Raw genomic sequence first — 18,997 nt, 5'->3', positions numbered from 1 at the left:
AATGTTTCTGCATCCCATATTGTGGTGAATCCGGTTCAACATGATCGTAGCAAACATATCAAAATAGATTATCATTTCGTTCTAGAGCGCGTTGCTCATGGTGATTTAGTTGTACGTGATCAGCTGAGTTTTTAAGGTCCAATCTACATGTGGTTCCCCCTATACAAATTGAGGGGTTATAATAGAGAATACTAAGGGTATACTCGTAATTGTACTACTGTTTGATATTATTATATATATGAATCCCAATCACTTAGGGTAAACCGTATCATTATATTCATATATAAGATATAGCATACAAAGTTAAAAGCCACCTCTTTAATAAAAACCATCATATAGAATTTTGCGAAACACGCTGAGTAGTTTTGATGCCGTAATTTTGTGGTTAACTTTAAGTGTGTTGGTTTAGGAGTTTATACCATCAATCCAACATATGAGGTTACAAGATCTGCAATCCCTAGTCATTTTAAATGAAGAATGGATTCAGAATTAGGATGATCAATATGCTCCATAGTCCATAGTAATTAGATTGAATTAAAATGATTCTTGTCTAAGTTGAGTTTTGGCTTCGCAAGCTGGGACGGCACAGCCCCACTACCACCTCTAAACTCAACAGAACACTTTACAGGATAAATTTGTAAACAGCCTTTATACTTTCAACCAAAAATGAGATGCAAAACTGTACAATTTATTTTTGTCATTGGCAGGCAATTCCAAAGCCCTATGCCAAAACATCATACCATATCGAGGTTCATACTTTGTAAAAAAAATTATACCGTGAACAAAGATTGACATTTATAAGAATTTACAAACATAATACAGTACATAACAAACGAATTCAGTTGAGGACTTCAGTAAATTTAAACAAGAAAACGAGGAGGGTGTCTGTTGCTTCATGTAAGTTGTACATCTTAATTCCTTTGTGTTTAACTTCAGGTATCACCAGATATCATCATAACCATTTGTTGCTCCGAATACAATAGCAATCACAGCCAGAATAGACTACATCCGAAGAGAGAAAATAGAGGGAAAAATACGTTAACAATCATCACCAAATTCTATTCTCAATTCACATGAACATCCAGGTCATATTATCATGATAAAATCTACAACACGTTTAACATGATTTTAAATAAATAACACTAGATATAATTTATTTTCCTCCTCTTCTTTCCTAGGTACGGGGGATTTATTTTTAAAAGAATCAGAAAAAAATCCAGTAGAACGGAAAATAACCCGATCAGTTCGTCATGGCAGGATAACTTATTAGTCATAATCTTGAGATGTGAAGTTAAAAGAAGAAAATTAAAAGACTTACAGCCACCATGCATGCAACAAGCCCTGGCTTCTCTCTGTAATCCACTCTGCCACAAAGTAGAATCAATGCTCCAACATACCAAGGTATGGCCGCGAAGAAAAAACCAACAATAAACCTTGAAAAAAAAGAGGAAAGGGGTTAATTATAGAACAAGCGAGAGGTAGAACTAGAATCTATAAACAACAAGGGCAGGACATTAAGAAAAGCCTCCTTATGCAAAGGGTTTTTCTATCTTGCAAAAAATATATTGTCGTAGCAAGAATGTGAGCTGGCATATTTATCTCCAAAAATATATTATCTCAAATGTAGATACAAGACGTCCAGTTATTCATTTCCTTTCTCCAATTCTCCCATGCATACACATTAACATAGATAGATATCTTAGATATATAAATAGAAATGTTAAAACCGAATTCTCTCACATGATATCTGAATTGTTCAACCATCTATTATCAATTTTAGGCCAAACTAGAAACAAATGCTGATTTGCAAATGCCAGTCTACAATTTGTCTAGTTTTTCTTGATAAACCATTACTTAATCCCGGCCAAACTTTATGAACTGTAACTTTCACATTGCTATCAAACACAATAAGTAGCACAAAAAGATCAGCAAAATTTTGCCTTGTTCAACTTATTCATACAAGTTCACAAATTTCATGAGATGAATTGTTAAATACCAATATGTTGAAGATTTTTGTCGCAAAAGACATTCAGAATTTCAAAAGAGAATTGAACCCAAACTGTTTCCAGCAAATACAAGGCCAGACTAGTCATGAAAGGCTACTATCAACAATCTGAAAATTGCTTATGGAGATACCTTCGCTCCAACTGCTAGGCATGACACTTATACCAACATAACGTTGCATTCATTTCAAATAAAAGGAAATCAAATTTTATGCCACTTAATAATACCAATGCAATTTCAACAATAATTAACCAAAAACTCACACGTGTGAGATAGCTAAACAGATAACATTTTTGGATCAGAGGGTGCACATCATAAACAAGGAAAACAACATTAAGTCCTTAAGGAGTTAAGGGGACCACATGCATGAGTTATGTTCCGTATTAGAACAAGGATCCAAAGCTACAAACAATCAACAATTCAATGTTCATATTCTCAATCAATCCCCAGAAAGGTGCTCTAAGTAAACACCAGTAACATTGTTGTAAAGTCGAACGCTCGAATCTATACTGAAACCAGTTGCCTTATGAACCAAGAAGCTAGCTACAATTAAAACAACAAAAAATAAGGCAAAAGTACGACAGTGAACTTACAAGAGCCAGCCAACCCCAATTCCACAGCAAGGAAGTCTTGGCTCCCTGAAAGGTCTTCCTTCAGCAATGGCATAACCTAAGCACAAAAACGTGGGTCAATAAGCATACAACTCAAACACTATGAAATAAGAACTCTTGGCATATCAATGATTTGAAATTGTACTGAACACCTTTTCGGCTTTTCCATATAGAAAACTCTGCTTTCAACTTAAACATTGTTCATGCTACTGTTTTAAGTGTTCAGCAATCCAGCATGACTTAGTTTTTTAGTGATCCAGTAAAGCTTCATTCAGGATAGCACGAGATGGATTTGATTCGGGTCAAACTTCATTAGGTAATCTAATAAGCCTTTGAGGGAATATTTGGTTGCTCCCTATTGGAAGTTTGCCAGCAAAATAGGCGGTGGATAGCGTAGATGAGGACAGCGACTGTGGCAGAAACACAAAGGTAGCAGCCGCAATATACAGGAGAGAATTTAAGAGTTTTGAAGGAGCAAATTGGGAATTTTCCATTAGGGGTTCTTCTTTCTTTTACACCCTTCACACTTCAAACTTTAATCATAACAAATTCAGTATGGATGAAAAACCACCTATAGCAATCAATTTGAATTGAAAAACTATATTCAGACATCAAATTAAGTTTCAGAGATAATTTCTTCACGATACAAGTCTTTTTCATTAATAAAAGAAAAAATATAGGTAAAAAATAAAAAGAACAACAACTGAACCTCTTAATGATCTAAAGGGAAAATATTGAATGATAAATTGAGAATAAAATTTAATATCACTCAAACCAAAACTTGAAACACGGGAAATGGAAAAAGATCTAGAGAAGCAACAGACACAATTCTAACTAAAAAAAGACTCCAAACTAGAAGACCTGCTTCACACGGTGGTCATTTCTTTCCACCTACAATATTCAAGTTACAGCCATACTAGCTGACCTGCCATATTGGTTCCTTCTCTTCCAATACACGTCTCGAAAGCTCCATTAATATTACTACCTCCGCCACTTTTTGCTTTTTCGGGATATTCCAAATTTCCAATTTACACGCCCCATTTTCTTTTGGTAAATTTTCCGTCTGTACATGTTGTCATGTTCTCGAATTGGGTTCCACCACTCATACACATCACATTTTTTTCTCTCTACTTTTTCATTCTTCTGAAATCATGTGCAAATGGCTAAGGGGGCAAGTAAAAAGGACGGAGGGAGTACTAGGGCCATAGATTTAATATTTTCTTCGATATTATCAAGAATGTTTCATAGGAGTTGGATATAAATTTTCGGAAATCAAAGTTCGCTAGAAAAGTATTATTGTCATACAGCATGCGGAGACGTGCAAATAATTACTGAAATGCACCATTTCTTCTCGAAATATGGAAGTTTCCGTTGAAACTATTTAAAAAGAATAAGAAGTGATGTTAGTATCGATAGTCTTTCCCGGAAAAGATGCGATATGACAGAGAGAGGACTTTTCCGCGAACGGCTATTCCGAGGTGTTGGCATCTCCGTTTCTGTTTGCATGAGTAGCGTTTGACATAAGAGACTCTCTCACTTATGATCTTAAAGCTTGAAGAAGAAATCTATGCAGAATATATCTTTCTTATTCTAGTCACTGCTATGAAGGTCATAAACACAAGCTCAGTCGGTAAGACTTTGAAAAAACAAATTATTCAAGGGCTTTTACCACTGTCATTTTCATGGATAAGCAGGATAACCATACTACATATCTTTCACTTACAAAGTATGATTATAAAGCCAACTTTCAAGTAGAGTGGCCCAGTTTGGCCATTGGAGATTGTTATTGTCCTCTGTTAAACACACAGCAATCACTGCACTACAGGATACTGAAGCCACCTTACATGGAGACTTTTCACTCGAATTACAGTGCCCAAATTCCTATTCAAGTTAATACGGTTTTTACTTTGTCAATAGTACAGGAAAAATCTCTCAGACTTGGCACCACAAGAACAAGTGGTTTGTTCATTACTCTTACAAAACAATTTACCAGTTGTTGCCGCATGTTTAAATAGAGTTTAAGTTACTTTCAGGATGGTTTACACGTGAAGAAAGGAATTATAGGATCTGATAATCACCTAAGGAGAAAATGAGATAAGAGATGCAAGACAAACCTGGGTTGACTTTGTTTCAGAGCTATGAACTTATGGAGTTGAAACATACTAGTAGAGTAGTAGACAATAGCAAACAACATAAACTCTTAAAATGATATATATATATATATATATATATATATATATATATATATATATATATTTGGACTAAATCAAAATGGCTCTTAAAACCTCTTCGCTTCCTTTCCATGAAGTAGAAGATGGTCGTCCCGTTGTTGTCCCGTTATCGCTTTTGGGTCAATTGGAAACAACCTATCTGCAATTGCAGGGGTAAGGTTGCGTACATCCGACCCCCCCTTACCCCGCTTCTTGCGGGAGGCTCTTTGAGGCAATGGGGTAATGATAATGAATAATGATGATGATATATATATATATATATATATATATATATATATATATATATATATATATATAGAGAGAGAGAGAGAGAGAGAGAGAGATTTAAGTTCACATGAGAACCACCTTAGGGTGAGAACTCTCATCTTAACCGTTCATTATTGATATCTTGACCGTTAAATTCTTTTTATCCAAACTCACGTGTGTTTATAAAGCATAATAAATTAGGAACCTTTCCTTTATCCTCTTCCTCCAACCCAATTTACTAGACGCCATTGATGTTATATCATTCGAACTCCTAAATACATTAAATTTAGACGCTATAGAAGTAAATTTGAATCTACCATTTGAAATTCCAGATTGTATTCTCTATTAATTGTTCTGAAAGTATTCTATCAACATCGAGTCATTGACTACGCATTTAATATATGAATTCTCAATTCAACAAAAGCTTCTTCATGAAGATGAAGTCTGATTTTGTGGAACTTGTAATTCTTAATTGCAATGCAAAAAACCCACCACTCTTAACAGTTTTTACGTGCATATTTTTTGCACTGAATATGCATATTTTTTGAACTAAATACGCATATTTTCTGAACTATATGTGCATATTATTTGCTCAAATGTTGCATCTTAGAGACAATTATAAAGATGGGTGCAAATTTAGCTTAAAAAAATATGTACATAGAGTTTTAAAAGTATGCACATAGAGTTTAAAAGATACGCACATATAGTTCGAAATATGCGTACAAAGGTTCTCACGATAAGAGAAGTTCTCACTATAAGAGGGTTCTCACCGGAACCTCACCCCATATATATATATATATATATACTTCATTTTTTTATAATTGCACCATCTTGGTTTTAGCACTATTCACATATTCTTATATAGTTATTTTTTGTGATTTATATGTAAGGAAAAATATATTCAAGGGGGATCTTGTTAGATTCGTCTCGAAATATACTTTAAAATTATCAAATTTTTATAATTTTTTAAAATGTATAATGAGAGATATTAGTGGTTAAAATAGTGCATTGGCAAGCGTGAAATCCAAGATGGTGCAATTAAAAAAAATGGAGGAAGTATATATATATATATATATATATATATACACACACACACACTCACACACACACTTATATGCAGCGTGGCATAAATAGGAGATACCTAGTAATTTTAAAGCAGCATTAAGACTGGAAAAAAGGGTGATACCATATTGAGACTGGTAGGTTACTCCTCTTTACAACAACAAACATCTCACCGTGTTCTCAAGAGTATTTATGGTAGGCGAGTCTCCACAATACTAATGCCCACTTGGCCACTTCATGCTACTATTACAACTAGTAACTAGTCTCCTCTCCCCTCTACTCAAATTTACTATTTTTCACTTTCTCCTCTTTGACTTGGTGTTCCTTGTATATTTATTATCTTGCTTTACTTCACAAATTTGGGTAATAACTTGCTGATTCCGAATTCGTAAATAAGAAGAATTCTACCAAATACTACCTCCTTTTCACAATACTTGCATTGTTTCTCATTTGGACTCTATTTATCAACCAACTTTGACAATATTTTTTTCACCATTATTTAAGAAAAAACATAGTCAAGTGAGAACTTGTTAAATTCGTATCAATGCGAGGATTCCAAATATTATCCTTTCATAATTTTTACTTATACGCAATTAGAGATATTAATGTCTAAAGAAGCATGTTGGAGTACGTGAGAATAGAAATGTAGTATGTATTGTGAAAAGGAGGTAGTAGTACTCAATCATTTTCAAAAAGGATTAAAGATAGACCACAGACGTAGAGGAATATGGTGATGTTGGCTACCTAGGTTTGCTGTGGTGACCAAGTTCAAGCAATGGAAGCTATGGTCTAAGTGTCTAACATTCTTGAAGGTTGAGGGATGATGGCGGTGGTGGATAGACAAGGGAAATCAATGATGGTGGTGGATAGATGAGGAAGATTAATAACGATTGTGGTAGTTAGGGGTACTTGGAGGAAGAAATATGGAAATGAGAAAGAAACATATGGATTCAAATTAACTTAAACCATAAATGAAGAAAAGAAAGAAAAGGAGTGTAATTGTTTTTTGTATAACACGTGTGACTCAGAACTGGTTGCTGTTTTAATTTGCAATGTTATACTAGCTACCTAAACGACATTTACTCACTCTATTCAACATTAGACACATGAGTAAAACATATCATAATTTACTTGTATTGGTCTTTATCCTTTAAATTTCATCTCCGCTATTTCCAATTTTCCTAAATCTTCCTTCTCTTTGATTCTCTTTTTTAGGGGACTCTTTGAGTCCCCCATCCCTTTCCTCCTCCAAAATGAAGGTTATCCACTCTACAATATAGATTATTGATTGTCTAAACAAACCAGTGAAGGAAATCAAATGAGCCTCGTATGCAAGGACTTAAGAACAAGAAACCAAACTACTTTGTTAGAACAAGAAGCCGGAACTCACTTAAAGCACTGAAGACTTGAATCCCAGATATTTTGATTATGCTTCAAATTCAAAGTTCAAACACTACCATAAGTGTACTGGACTTGTTTCCAAGTATTCACATCCATAGTTCCATACCAGCTCCTAATCCCTCGAGTGTGAGTAACATAGACACATTCTATTAGTATTTTATTGTTTATATGGAGCAATTTCCACTAAGGTAACTGTAGGCCTGTAGCTCCCACACCAAAACAGCGCTCGGCCTGCTTATTTAAAGGAGGTGAGTAAGGGTATAATCCATATATTGCAAAATGAAACATCCACCTAAACCACCAAAATTAGGTTCAATTTCCACACAAATAAAGATATTAAAAACATTCTCCTACCTCCTATACTTCGTATAGAAGATGAATCACAATCATGGTTGTTAAACTCCCGATTCGGATCTTACGATCCTATGATTCTACGATCCAAAAACACGCCACCAACCGGAACTTAGGTAGGATCTTAATGTGTGTAGGATCTTACGATCCTATCTCGGTAAAAAAAATTAGTGGTGGGATCTTAATACGATCCTACGATTCTACGATCCGATCCAACATACAATACGTCAAGATAACAATTTTTTTTATTACTAAATAGTTCATAATCACACATCATTAGAAATATCATACTTTTCAATGAATAAATTAGTTATAGAAAAAGTATCGTATTCACTTAAAAGTACATAATTTCATATAATTTCAAAAACCTTGCGCATATCTTATTAATTGCTCTTGAATCTACACATGTATTAATCTTATGTGAGAAAAAAATGATATTTAAGTATTAAGATTACATGAATACATGATTGTACCTTTCATTTTAATAATATAACCATTATTTTTACTATTTAGTAGGATCTTACGATCCTACGATCCGATTCTACCGATCCGATCCTACCCCCTTCATCGATCCAAAGTAGAATCCCGATCCTGAAAACCTTGATCACAATATCAAAACATTCTTCAAAAAGTCAACCTTATCACCTCAGTTCCTTATTCCAAACAAACACACCTTCACCCCGCTCAAATCCATGCCCAATCTCGAAATTTATAAGGATGCATAATTAGCACTAAATAATCAAAATTGTACACTATGAAGCCAATCCTCAATCCCATCAATCTCACATGAATACTACCAGCTGTACAGCTCTATCCAATTTAGGAATTTAGGTACAAAGTTGCCAATTCAAATAACATTATCCTATACATCCTCCGGTTTTTTTACTTTCATTGTCCTTCTATGGTATGTTTTCAAGTACTTTTTGGAGTGTTCACTTTAAACTTTCGCATTGTTACCTAACTAACCTTTTCCTTCTCTTTTGTTTGTTATCATATGGGCAATTGATATTTAAGCCCTTCTTGGAGAGCATTCACTGAGTTACTTACGATCTCTTGACGCCGAGAATTTCTTATCCGGGTTCGGCTAGCTTCTTCCCCACCTTTTTTGCCGGAAAGATTTTTTTATCCGACCATTAATTGGTTGTGTATTAGCAGACGGTTTTGTGCCCAACCCAAAATGGTGCAAACAAAAAAACATAAAAGAACACAAAAGTGCTCTAAATTCATCCTTAACCTCACACAATAAAACTTACTAATCCGTCCCCTCATACAGTTATACCAGAAAATTAGCCAAATACAACACAATTACAGCAATTTAGCGATTCAAAAGCACAAAGAAGAAACCCAATTCAATAATCACATATAACAGTAACCAGAATTGCCCTAGATGATATAAAAACAAACTAAATGACGAAATTATAACAAAATTAAGATTGAAGAAAAGTAGAGAAAATACCAGGAACAGTTTGATAACCCCGAGTAAAATAAGCAGAAGGGACGGCGGCGCCAGGTGGGGGAGCAGGGTGGGGGAAACCGACAGCTGGTTGAGGCGGTGGCTGGGTGTAACACGCAACCCCTTGAAACGTCCCATAATACTGTTGTTGCGACGGTTGAACAAACGGCGCCGTAGGATCCGGCGAGGCGGTCGCACTGGAGGTGCTGGTCGTCCCTTTTCTTTCTTTCTCAGTCATCCTCTCTTCTTGATGATCGATTGTACGAATTACACGGTGATCGCTAGAGACAGCTCTGTAGGGACAAATTAGCCGTCAGTTCGCCAGCAATTTCTACGAAATTCATACAAAATTAGTACAACTACTTAGGGTGAGTTTATCCCAATTCTCGAACAGAGTCTCGAGGTGAGTCTTAAGTCTAAATCTCGGGATAATGTGGTAAAAGACTACACCAAGTCTTGAAATGAGTTTGAAAATCCAACACTCACTCAAGACTCACTTAAGACTCCACTTTTTTATTCCTCCAATCAAATCATGCCACATCATCAAACTTAATTTATCTTATTTCACCCAACTAAATTATTGATGGTTTATGTATTATTTTGTTTCAATTGCCTTTAAATTTTTGTTCTAGATCTTTTGAATTTAATATGTTGTATTATTGTTTCTAATTTGTACGGAATATATGTCAATTTCAAAATTAACATTTTCTGTTTTTTTTTCTCGAATTATAAATTACTTTGTTTTAGCGCTGATCAACATGGGCCAGGCCAACTGGCCCGGCCTGACCTGGTCCGAAAATTACCGGATTTTGGGCAGAAGGCCCGGCCCGGCCCGATTTTTTTAAAAAAAATACGGGCTTTGGACAACGCAAAACAACAATGTTAGTTATAAATTTGGCCGGGCCTGAAATTGGCCCGAAAAGCCCGCTATTTTGGCCCGAAATAGCGGGTTTTGGGCATACAAAATTTGCCCGGCCCGCCCCGACATAATGGACAATTTTTTATGTCCTCGGCCCGACCCGAATCCGGCTCAGCCCGCCTTTTGATCATGTCTACTTTGTTTGTATATGAGAAAACATAGTTTCAATACTGTTTAGAAAATGTACCAAAAAAAATATATGTACATAAAATATTATTTTAAGAGTTAGGTGAGTCTGAGGTGAGTCTGTGGCTAATGTATAAAAATAGGGTGAGTTTTGTGTGAGTCTGGATAATGAAAAAGTTAGTGGAAAGTTGATGTGGCAGAGTCTGAAGATTGAAAATGAGTCTGGGGATAAACTCACCCTTAATACGGACATATTAAGAATTGGGATTTGTTAACGAGCCCTCGTTAGCTAAAAATGCCCTCATTTGTTATGTTAAATTACGAGTTTATCCTTTATGAACAAATTCACCCCCTCTTCGCCCTTCCTCACCTTTGTTTAGTGTTCAGTTGTTCACCCCTCCCTAAACCACCCACAATATCACAGCCCACCCAAAAATGCTTCGGAATTATAATTTGCTGGCCGGAATTATAATTTAATACTCCCTCCGTCTCTTTTTGTTTTTTACGTTTGGTATTTTTCACGCATTTTAACGATTAATTAATTTGCATCGCGATTCCTCATTTTTTTTTTATTTAAACAAGATAAATTACGAAGTGTGAGAGATTAAATGATCCAATGAATTTAATTGGTTAAAATAATAATTAGACACAAATTTTGATTGAATACTAAGTCATTTATGTGATAATATAAAAGGAAATGTAAAGAACATTTTGAAATACCCAAAAAGAAAAACGTAAAGAACAAAAAGAGACGGAGGGAGTAATATACTTAATAAAAATCAAATTAACAAATTACATCTAAAATAATTTATCAAATAATTTCTACAAATCCCAAACATTCATTTATGAAATAATTTAAATACACATTTTTAAATAACGATATTTTTAAACATTAATTCTTAATTAACGCTAATTTTAAACAATAATATACCCCGATATTTAAGCATTAATTCTGGAAAAAAATATGACATGTTTTTCCGCGCACGGATTTTACATGGAAACAATGGCAACCAAGCATAAATATTGCTTGGAAGCCATGGTTTTCGCGCAATAATGTGCGTGGATGCCATGGTTTCCATGCAAAATCCGTGCTTGTTTGCCATGGCTTCCAAGCACTAGATCTGCGCGGTAGCCATGGCTTCCAACTTTCCAAGCCATTTATGTGCGCGGAAGCCATGACATCCATGCAATTTTCGTGCGGATTTGGAGTCAATTTTTAAAAAAAAAAAAAATTGTGTTTTACCTGACGGAAATTAAGTGAACAAATTATATCTAAACTAATTTAACAAATAATTACTAAATTCCCAACATATATTTTTGAAATAATTTACCACTTTGACGATAATTTTAAATATTAATTCTTAATTAACACCAAATTTAAACAATAATATGCCCCCAATATTTAAACATTAATTCTGAATTTTTTTCCCCAAAATATGGTATATTTTCCCGCGAACAGATTTTGCACGGAAACCATGGCAACCAATCATGAATATTGCATGGAAGCCATGGTTTCCATGCAATATCTGTATGTGAAAGCCATGGTTTCCATGCAAAATCCATGCTTGGTTGTCATGGCTTCCAAGCACTAGATCTGCGCGGTAGCCATAGCTTCCATGCAAAATTCGTGTTTGGTCGCCATGACTTCCATGCAATTTTCGTACACGGCCGGATAGTAAAAAAACAAAAGTTCTTGTTTTTACCTCCGGCGAATATTCATGCAACTAAGGGGGTTTCGTTTGCCGACTAAGTGATGGGGTGTTCTCATGTTGGTGACGTTGTGAGCAAAACTGATGAGTTGTGGTGGCTTTGTCAGCTCGAGTGACGAGAGAGGTCGTGGCTCCACCTCCGTTTCCCTTTACTTACGTTTTCCGTCAAGTAATGGTAGTATGCTTATATTTTCCTGCGAAAAATGGTAGTAGCCAAAGGAGGAAGAGGTTTGCCAAGGGAATTATTTAAAAAAAGTTCGCCGAAATTTTTAGCTACCGACGGGAAGATGGACCAGCCTGCCGGAGGGGGAGGGGAAGGAGAGGGGTGAGAGATGGGTGGAAAAAAATGAAGTGAGGGATAACATTTTTGTAAGGATAAATGAGTCTTTTCATGTTTAAAACATGGAAGATTTAGCGTACATGAGCATTGATAGCGATACACCCAAAAATTCCAAGATAGAATACCTATGCGAGTCTAAATAAAATACCAAAAAGTCAGTACATCATGCTACAAAGCATTAAAAAAAACCAAAAAATACAATCACGGCCCCTGCACAATTTATACTCATAAGCATCATTTTTAATGATGCACTTTAGTAAACCCCAGATTCTGAACCAGGGGGGAGACTGAAGAATAAGAAGTGTAATTGAAAACTTCCTAAATAAAAAGAAAACCTAGTTTAAACTATGCTGAAGCAAGACCCACATAACCTGCCAGAACTGCCAAGAAGGCTGATATTAAGTATGCACCAGTGACAATGGATGGTTCTCTCATTCCACATAATTCAAGGTAGTGATGCAAAGGATGTACTTGGAATAAATTGCGTGTTTTTCCCTGTAAGCTCTCGTTTATCTTGAAAGGAATCATCTGAAACAAAAAAAATACAGTTAGAGATCTTGCCAAATGCCAATGCTTCTTGTATTGTGTTGCTTGGAAATCAAGCTCCCACAGAATTGCTTAAAACAATCCTTCGTAAAGGACACACTAATACACAAGGCACCATCATCAAATTCATCAAAATTCACCAAACACATAAATACATGGAGAAACCACACACTACTGAGACAATTCACCAAAACACATAACCCAGACACTTCCATTAAGTATCTAAAACTTTCCAAGCTTCACCAGTATCAAATTTGCATAGATGTTGAACGTGCATAACAATGACTTGCTATGGATCCAAAACAACAACACTATCAACCCTGACATGATGAGAAAATAATGGAAAAAAAGACATCTTTATCAACCAAATTAATCAATAATATAAACGAGTATCATGGAAAAACAAGAATAGAAAGCTCCCAGCTTCCAATATCCACCATTCCCCAATAATTATACCACTTCGACGATTTAAATGTACTGGAGAGGAAGTTTAATTTAGGAATTACTTGGAGAAGTTCCAAATAACATAACAGACAGAAATTATTTCACAATTCCCTGCCCAAAGTTGGTGTGCACGTGTGGTAATGACCATTTAAGATCTGTAAAATAGTACAGACCATATAAGATGTTGGCTCTGATTTTTGATAAACTGGGCTTAGTTTGCTTGACGAATATGCATGACATTTACCAAACATTCCCTCTAGTTCAAAAAAGTGTCAAATAAATCTGTTTTGATCCACGTTAAGGGTTATTTTAAATTTCCTATGCAAAAATATGGTTACATTTTCCACCGTACCCTTCTTTTGAAACCCTATATAATAAATGCATTTGTTCCTCCAATATAAATTTTGGGGGATACTTGCTGTATGACCCCTAAAACAGCACTGATTTTGGATTCTAAGGAGTACGGCTTAAGGAAACTTTGACTTGAAAGGGAACAAACATTATGGGACATCCCAAAAGGGAGATAAGATGAAACAATGGGACATAGGAAGTATTTTACTCTTATAAAACATACAGGGACATCTAATGTTTAATGGGATCCAAAGGAGTTGAATTTGTGATCATCATCATCCCATTAATGAACTCCCTCTAGATGACCTGTGTGTCGAATCATTTTCTAGCATATCTTCAAGAGGTGTTCTGCTCTTCTTTATAAGAAAATAGAAAATCCTTGTCCCAAGAGAACCAGGAGAACTGGGGGCTACTCACAAGATGGCTATAATAATGGGAGAGATGGTATACACCAGAAATCTTCCTTACGCCATACAGTAAGAACATCAATCTCTGGTAACAACATCATTCTCTGGTAATAACATAATGGCTCAAGGATCTTCAAATGACCAGCGAATCTTAATGGTCACCAACCATAGAAATCAATCACTCATACCTAATCCACGGTTTACTATAATTATCCGTTTGATGAGTACTAAAATCATAAATGGCTGGGATAATAATGAGGTATGCAAGATGCGATGACATCCATGGAATGCAAAAACTGTTTTCTTCCTCGTAAAATGGCAATGGAAAATTACGTAAAAAAACACATATTCTGAGGTGGAGTTGCACTACCATAACATGCGTTAAATGCCATGTGACATTCCTTGAAAAATCATACACAAAAACATTACCATTATCCACATCTATTATTGTCTACCAATCTACCATGTAGGCCATTAACGCATGCATGACCAAGTACGGCATTCAGAAGACAGCATACACTGAATAGTTAAATCAAAAGAATGCAAAAGATAAAATAAAAATGACATCAATAAAGGAAAGGAAGAAAGAAAAAGCGGATGAAAAACTTCATTATGATATCAATTGCAAATCTTAGATCTTTCTGCAGCTTACATTTTGATGTCACAGGAATGGACATAGAAGTCTTTGCCACAATAACATATGTGCACCCTTTGAAATTGAAATTGTGAATACAAAATATCAAGTAAATTTGAAAATTCTAAAGTCTAAACATCAAAAGGGATGTAAATTTACCAACATATGTACCTGTATTACCACAACAATCACTTCTATGACCAAAATTCCTGAAGCAATGAAAAGAGGAATGAACATGCCACTACATGAAGCCATCGCAGCAAGGGCTCCGCCTATTGCCAAGGATCCAGTATTTCCCATTGTTACAGATGCTCGGTAGCGGTTGTGCAGAAGAAACCCAACACAAGCACCTGCCATCGATGTTCCAAGCACGGAAACATCTAGATTCAAGATAAATGTTCATGAGAAGTAGAATTTGTGCTATACGTTCAAATTGGTTAGACAAAGAGTTAAAGCTTCCACAGAGACCTAACTGCCAGCAACGAGTTAATTATAAATGAGAATTGCAACCCTGTATACAGTACACATATTTTGTACTTATGCATTGAGCAAAATTTCACGAGGGTAGCACTTTCACGAGGGTAGCAATCACAACGGGGTTATATAAAAATGACTAATTTACAAGCAACAAAAATTTAATTAGCAATATAGCACATACATTACTATTTAATCTCATGAAAACGAACTGACATACACACCGAACGGAGCCATAGGGGAACATCTTGTTTGATACTAGGTCAATTTGGCTCATACTCAGCAAGAACACGGACAAGTGAAGTAGAATGACGAGTCACAATTGACTCCTCATTGTACCACAGTAGAGGCCTATTTTAAGTAACCAAGTGTAGACTGGTAAAAGACAATTGTGACATGCAATGACGAATAAAAATTTAATACATTTTGAAATGCTTATACTGATATTTTGGTACAACCATCTATTTTACACTCGTCATGAACAAGTTTTGATTCAATTCCTGAACATATTAGCAATAGCAGTCTATCTCAATTGACTCTAAAACTATTCAAAATCAGACACTGACAACAGTACAACAAAATGAAATGATAACAGGATAGGCAATAAGACGGAAGCTAGTGGAGGAATCACTTCTTCAGCAGGGCTCCATTGTTCAGCAAGACACAAAAAAGTACGTGAAATATAGATGATTTACAGGAAGTGCCTCATGTATGAAAGGTTATAGTCATGGCTCGAGCACCATGAAGGGAAATTGGGGGGGGGGGGTCATATCACTCCTAGCAAATGAGCAAACTGTTGAATCAGAACTTTATCAGATGAGACTATTTAAGGTTCAACAAGGACAACAACAAAGGGAAGGTTCGACAGCAACATTAGCACCTCGACAACATTTAGTATCTTCAAATGTCGCATAATACGGCGAAGGAGGATTTCACACTCCCAACTAGAGTCCCTATGGTACTAAATTTACCACCAAAGATTTCACACTCACAACCAACCTATTTTTTCTTTCTCCTTCCTTCCTTTAGACTAGGGGACACTATTGGCCAGAACTACAACTCTCAAATCTCACCTGTAGGTATATAATAAGATATTTAAGATCATTTCTTCGTGGTGGGGATGCCCTTCCAATTGCAGAAAAGACATCACTGACATTCAAAACCAGATAATATTTTTCTCTCAACGACTGACACGAAATCACATCTAATTTGTACTTCCATCAAGTTACCATTCAAAGATCCCCAAATAGCTTCTGAATCGTGATTGGTTTATTTGGCCCGGAATTTGGTGAAACACCAAGTGGTTGGTTATGTGGAAAAGCTTATTGGATATTGAAAAATTTCATCGAGTATTGAAGCTTTTACTGAAGAATTAACGACGAACGCAATTGTTTGTGATGTGGATAATCAACATAAATAAAGAATTGCTAGGTTTATGGTAGATTGAACTCCAACAGTGCCAAGATGACTAACTTGAGGCTCAAACAGAATTTTAAAGAGATACACAAATTGTTCTTGGTCATGCAAAATTTGGCTGAAATAGAGAAAATGCCAGAACTGTGTTGATGTCGATTTGACCATCAAAAAAGTGTTCCAGTGTGCCAGGTGATGATAACCACCTGGAAAGCCAAATGGGTTCTATCATGGTTCCCAAGTCCACAGAAGAAGACCCAAAGCCAAATACATTTCTCCTTGATCCATCGAAGGAGTAAACAGGTCCTAGGCACGGAACATGCTCAAATTTCAGAAGTATAAGCAGCTGCAATATAGTTACCGCAACCAAGCATTGAAAGATGAGCCACCATTGATGTCCTTAAATTTGTAACGACGTGCCTCGTTGCAAAAATATTAGCTTCACCTGCCAGAAAATCTTAAACTATTCTAACAAACTTCTTACCAAGTCAACAGGAATTTCTATTAACAAACACTATACATGCAAAAGCATAAGGCTTATATTGACAAATGACAGGATGCTTATGAGAGCATGAGGCAGGCATAATTAGGCTATTCTATCAAACAAACTATGGAGTGACGCTAAGCACATGAAGAAAAAGTCTAAATCCATGCAAGTCCCAAATAATATACAAGGCAAAAACACTCCTAGACTTGTGAATATAACAATTATTTGACAAACATGAAGGATTGAGATAAAGAAACATCAATTATATGTACCATACAATTTATCCTCCCTCCCCGCCCCCCGCCCCCCTCTCTCTTCCCTGATTTTTTGGTAAACGGGATGACGGGGAGGAAACTAATAATTTACCTCAGCAATCTAGCACACTTTTTTTTAGATAAACATCGAATTGATTCCCTGTGATAATAAATTTTTCATCTTTGCAGAGCAGAAAGAAGATCGCATTAAACTTTTACATAAATGGGAAAATATATATATGGTGCATGTTTGATATCATTTCTGCAGCAGATATTAGCAGTCTGCAAAGAGAACATCATCAAAGTGAAAAGATGATACGGAGTACAAATTTATTCTCATTCTGCAATTGATATTGACAGGTTTTTCTAAAACCTAAAATATGGCCTACTCACCTGTGCAAATTGGAAGGACTGCTACAGACATCGCAACAAATGCCAACGCTGAGGTACCTCCAGCAAATCTATCTAGTTCGTCAATTAATTTATGACCACGTGCCATCAAAATAAATGTTAACATGGTTAACAAGATATAATATCCTCCCAGGTTCACAAGGCCAACGGGTGCAGGTAGTGGGACCAGCATTTTCCTGCACCCCAATGCCACATTTAGAAAATTAGATGAGTTTGGATATGACACATAAATACAAAAATTATCAACTCCCTAAATTACACAAGAACCCGGAAAAATAAGGAAAATTTAAAACATAAATCACAAGAAGGCTTACGGCTAACATCTAAATCACTAATGAGAAAAAATCTATAGCTACATAATGCTCACAACCACCCCCTTTTGCTGAGGACCAATAAAATTGCCTCAGTAGAATTAATGACCCTAATCCTTGAACAAGATCTGGATAGTCAACTTCTCTCAATAGAATAACAATGATCATGAAAACAGCAAGTTCAGCTAGTCAATACTGCAATCTTGTTTACTGCTCTGACAACATTCTCTAATCTTGAATTTATCCAGAGTACAATTCATTAAGGAAGTGCTACATGCCATATTCGAGCTAACTCGTGCTTTCTCGGTCCTATGAACCGAATAGTTAATACCTACAAAGAAATCCTAAATTTGTGAATCATTATGATTAAACAATCCGGTTTTAGTTGGACAATTCAATAGCAAGATTTTGAAACAAATCTTCCATTACAAATAGTAAAGGTTTATAAAAATGGCTCCTTACCGTCCGTGGCAATATGGGTGATTTCTAAAGGTTTAGGCGTAGAGCACCAGAACATTATGTCCCTAATTCAGCTTTAAAGTTACCATATGCCATGGAACTCATGTAGAATGGACAAAAGAACAAAATAACATTTTGCTTAAAAGATTTACAGTATGATCCAAGGGATTACACAATCCTCCAAAACTTTTATGACAAGAACAAAAAATTTAAGACACTATCAGTTGAATGTTGATAAGATTAGAACGAGAAAGTATACATGCCATAAGGTGATGATATTTTTTGGAAGTACAGCCAAAATGAAAACCATGCTGCCACAGCAACCTGAGAAGAAATTAAGCAACAGCAAACAC

At 35.7% G+C, this 18,997-nt stretch overlaps 2 protein-coding genes across 2 annotated transcripts in view; both read right to left on the bottom strand.

The window, feature by feature from the left end:
• Nucleotides 1–667: 667 nt before the first annotated feature.
• On the bottom strand, nt 668–9,711 carry LOC110778393 (60S ribosomal protein L18a-like protein). The gene is made up of 4 exons (XM_021982950.2): nt 9,363–9,711; nt 2,598–2,673; nt 1,319–1,433; nt 668–1,002 (listed from the first exon to the last, which is right to left on the bottom strand). The coding sequence occupies exons 1-4, from the start codon at nt 9,595–9,597 to the stop codon at nt 940–942; spliced, it is 489 nt and encodes a 162-aa protein (XP_021838642.1). The 5' UTR covers nt 9,598–9,711; the 3' UTR covers nt 668–939.
• Nucleotides 9,712–12,798: 3,087 nt separating this feature from the next.
• The window catches only part of LOC110778392 (phospho-N-acetylmuramoyl-pentapeptide-transferase homolog), a 32,447-nt gene continuing 26,248 nt past the window's right edge, over nt 12,799–18,997 (bottom strand). The window contains 4 exon segments of the mRNA XM_056829783.1: nt 12,799–12,981; nt 15,007–15,215; nt 17,857–18,050; nt 18,904–18,968. Of these exon segments, the coding sequence (XP_056685761.1) occupies nt 12,799–12,981; nt 15,007–15,215; nt 17,857–18,050; nt 18,904–18,968 (651 nt within the window).

The sequence above is a fragment of the Spinacia oleracea genome, chromosome 5 (assembly GCF_020520425.1).
Source record: "Spinacia oleracea cultivar Varoflay chromosome 5, BTI_SOV_V1, whole genome shotgun sequence".
In the NCBI taxonomy this organism is placed as follows: domain Eukaryota; kingdom Viridiplantae; phylum Streptophyta; class Magnoliopsida; order Caryophyllales; family Amaranthaceae; genus Spinacia; species Spinacia oleracea.
This window is presented reverse-complemented; position numbering and strand designations above follow the sequence as displayed.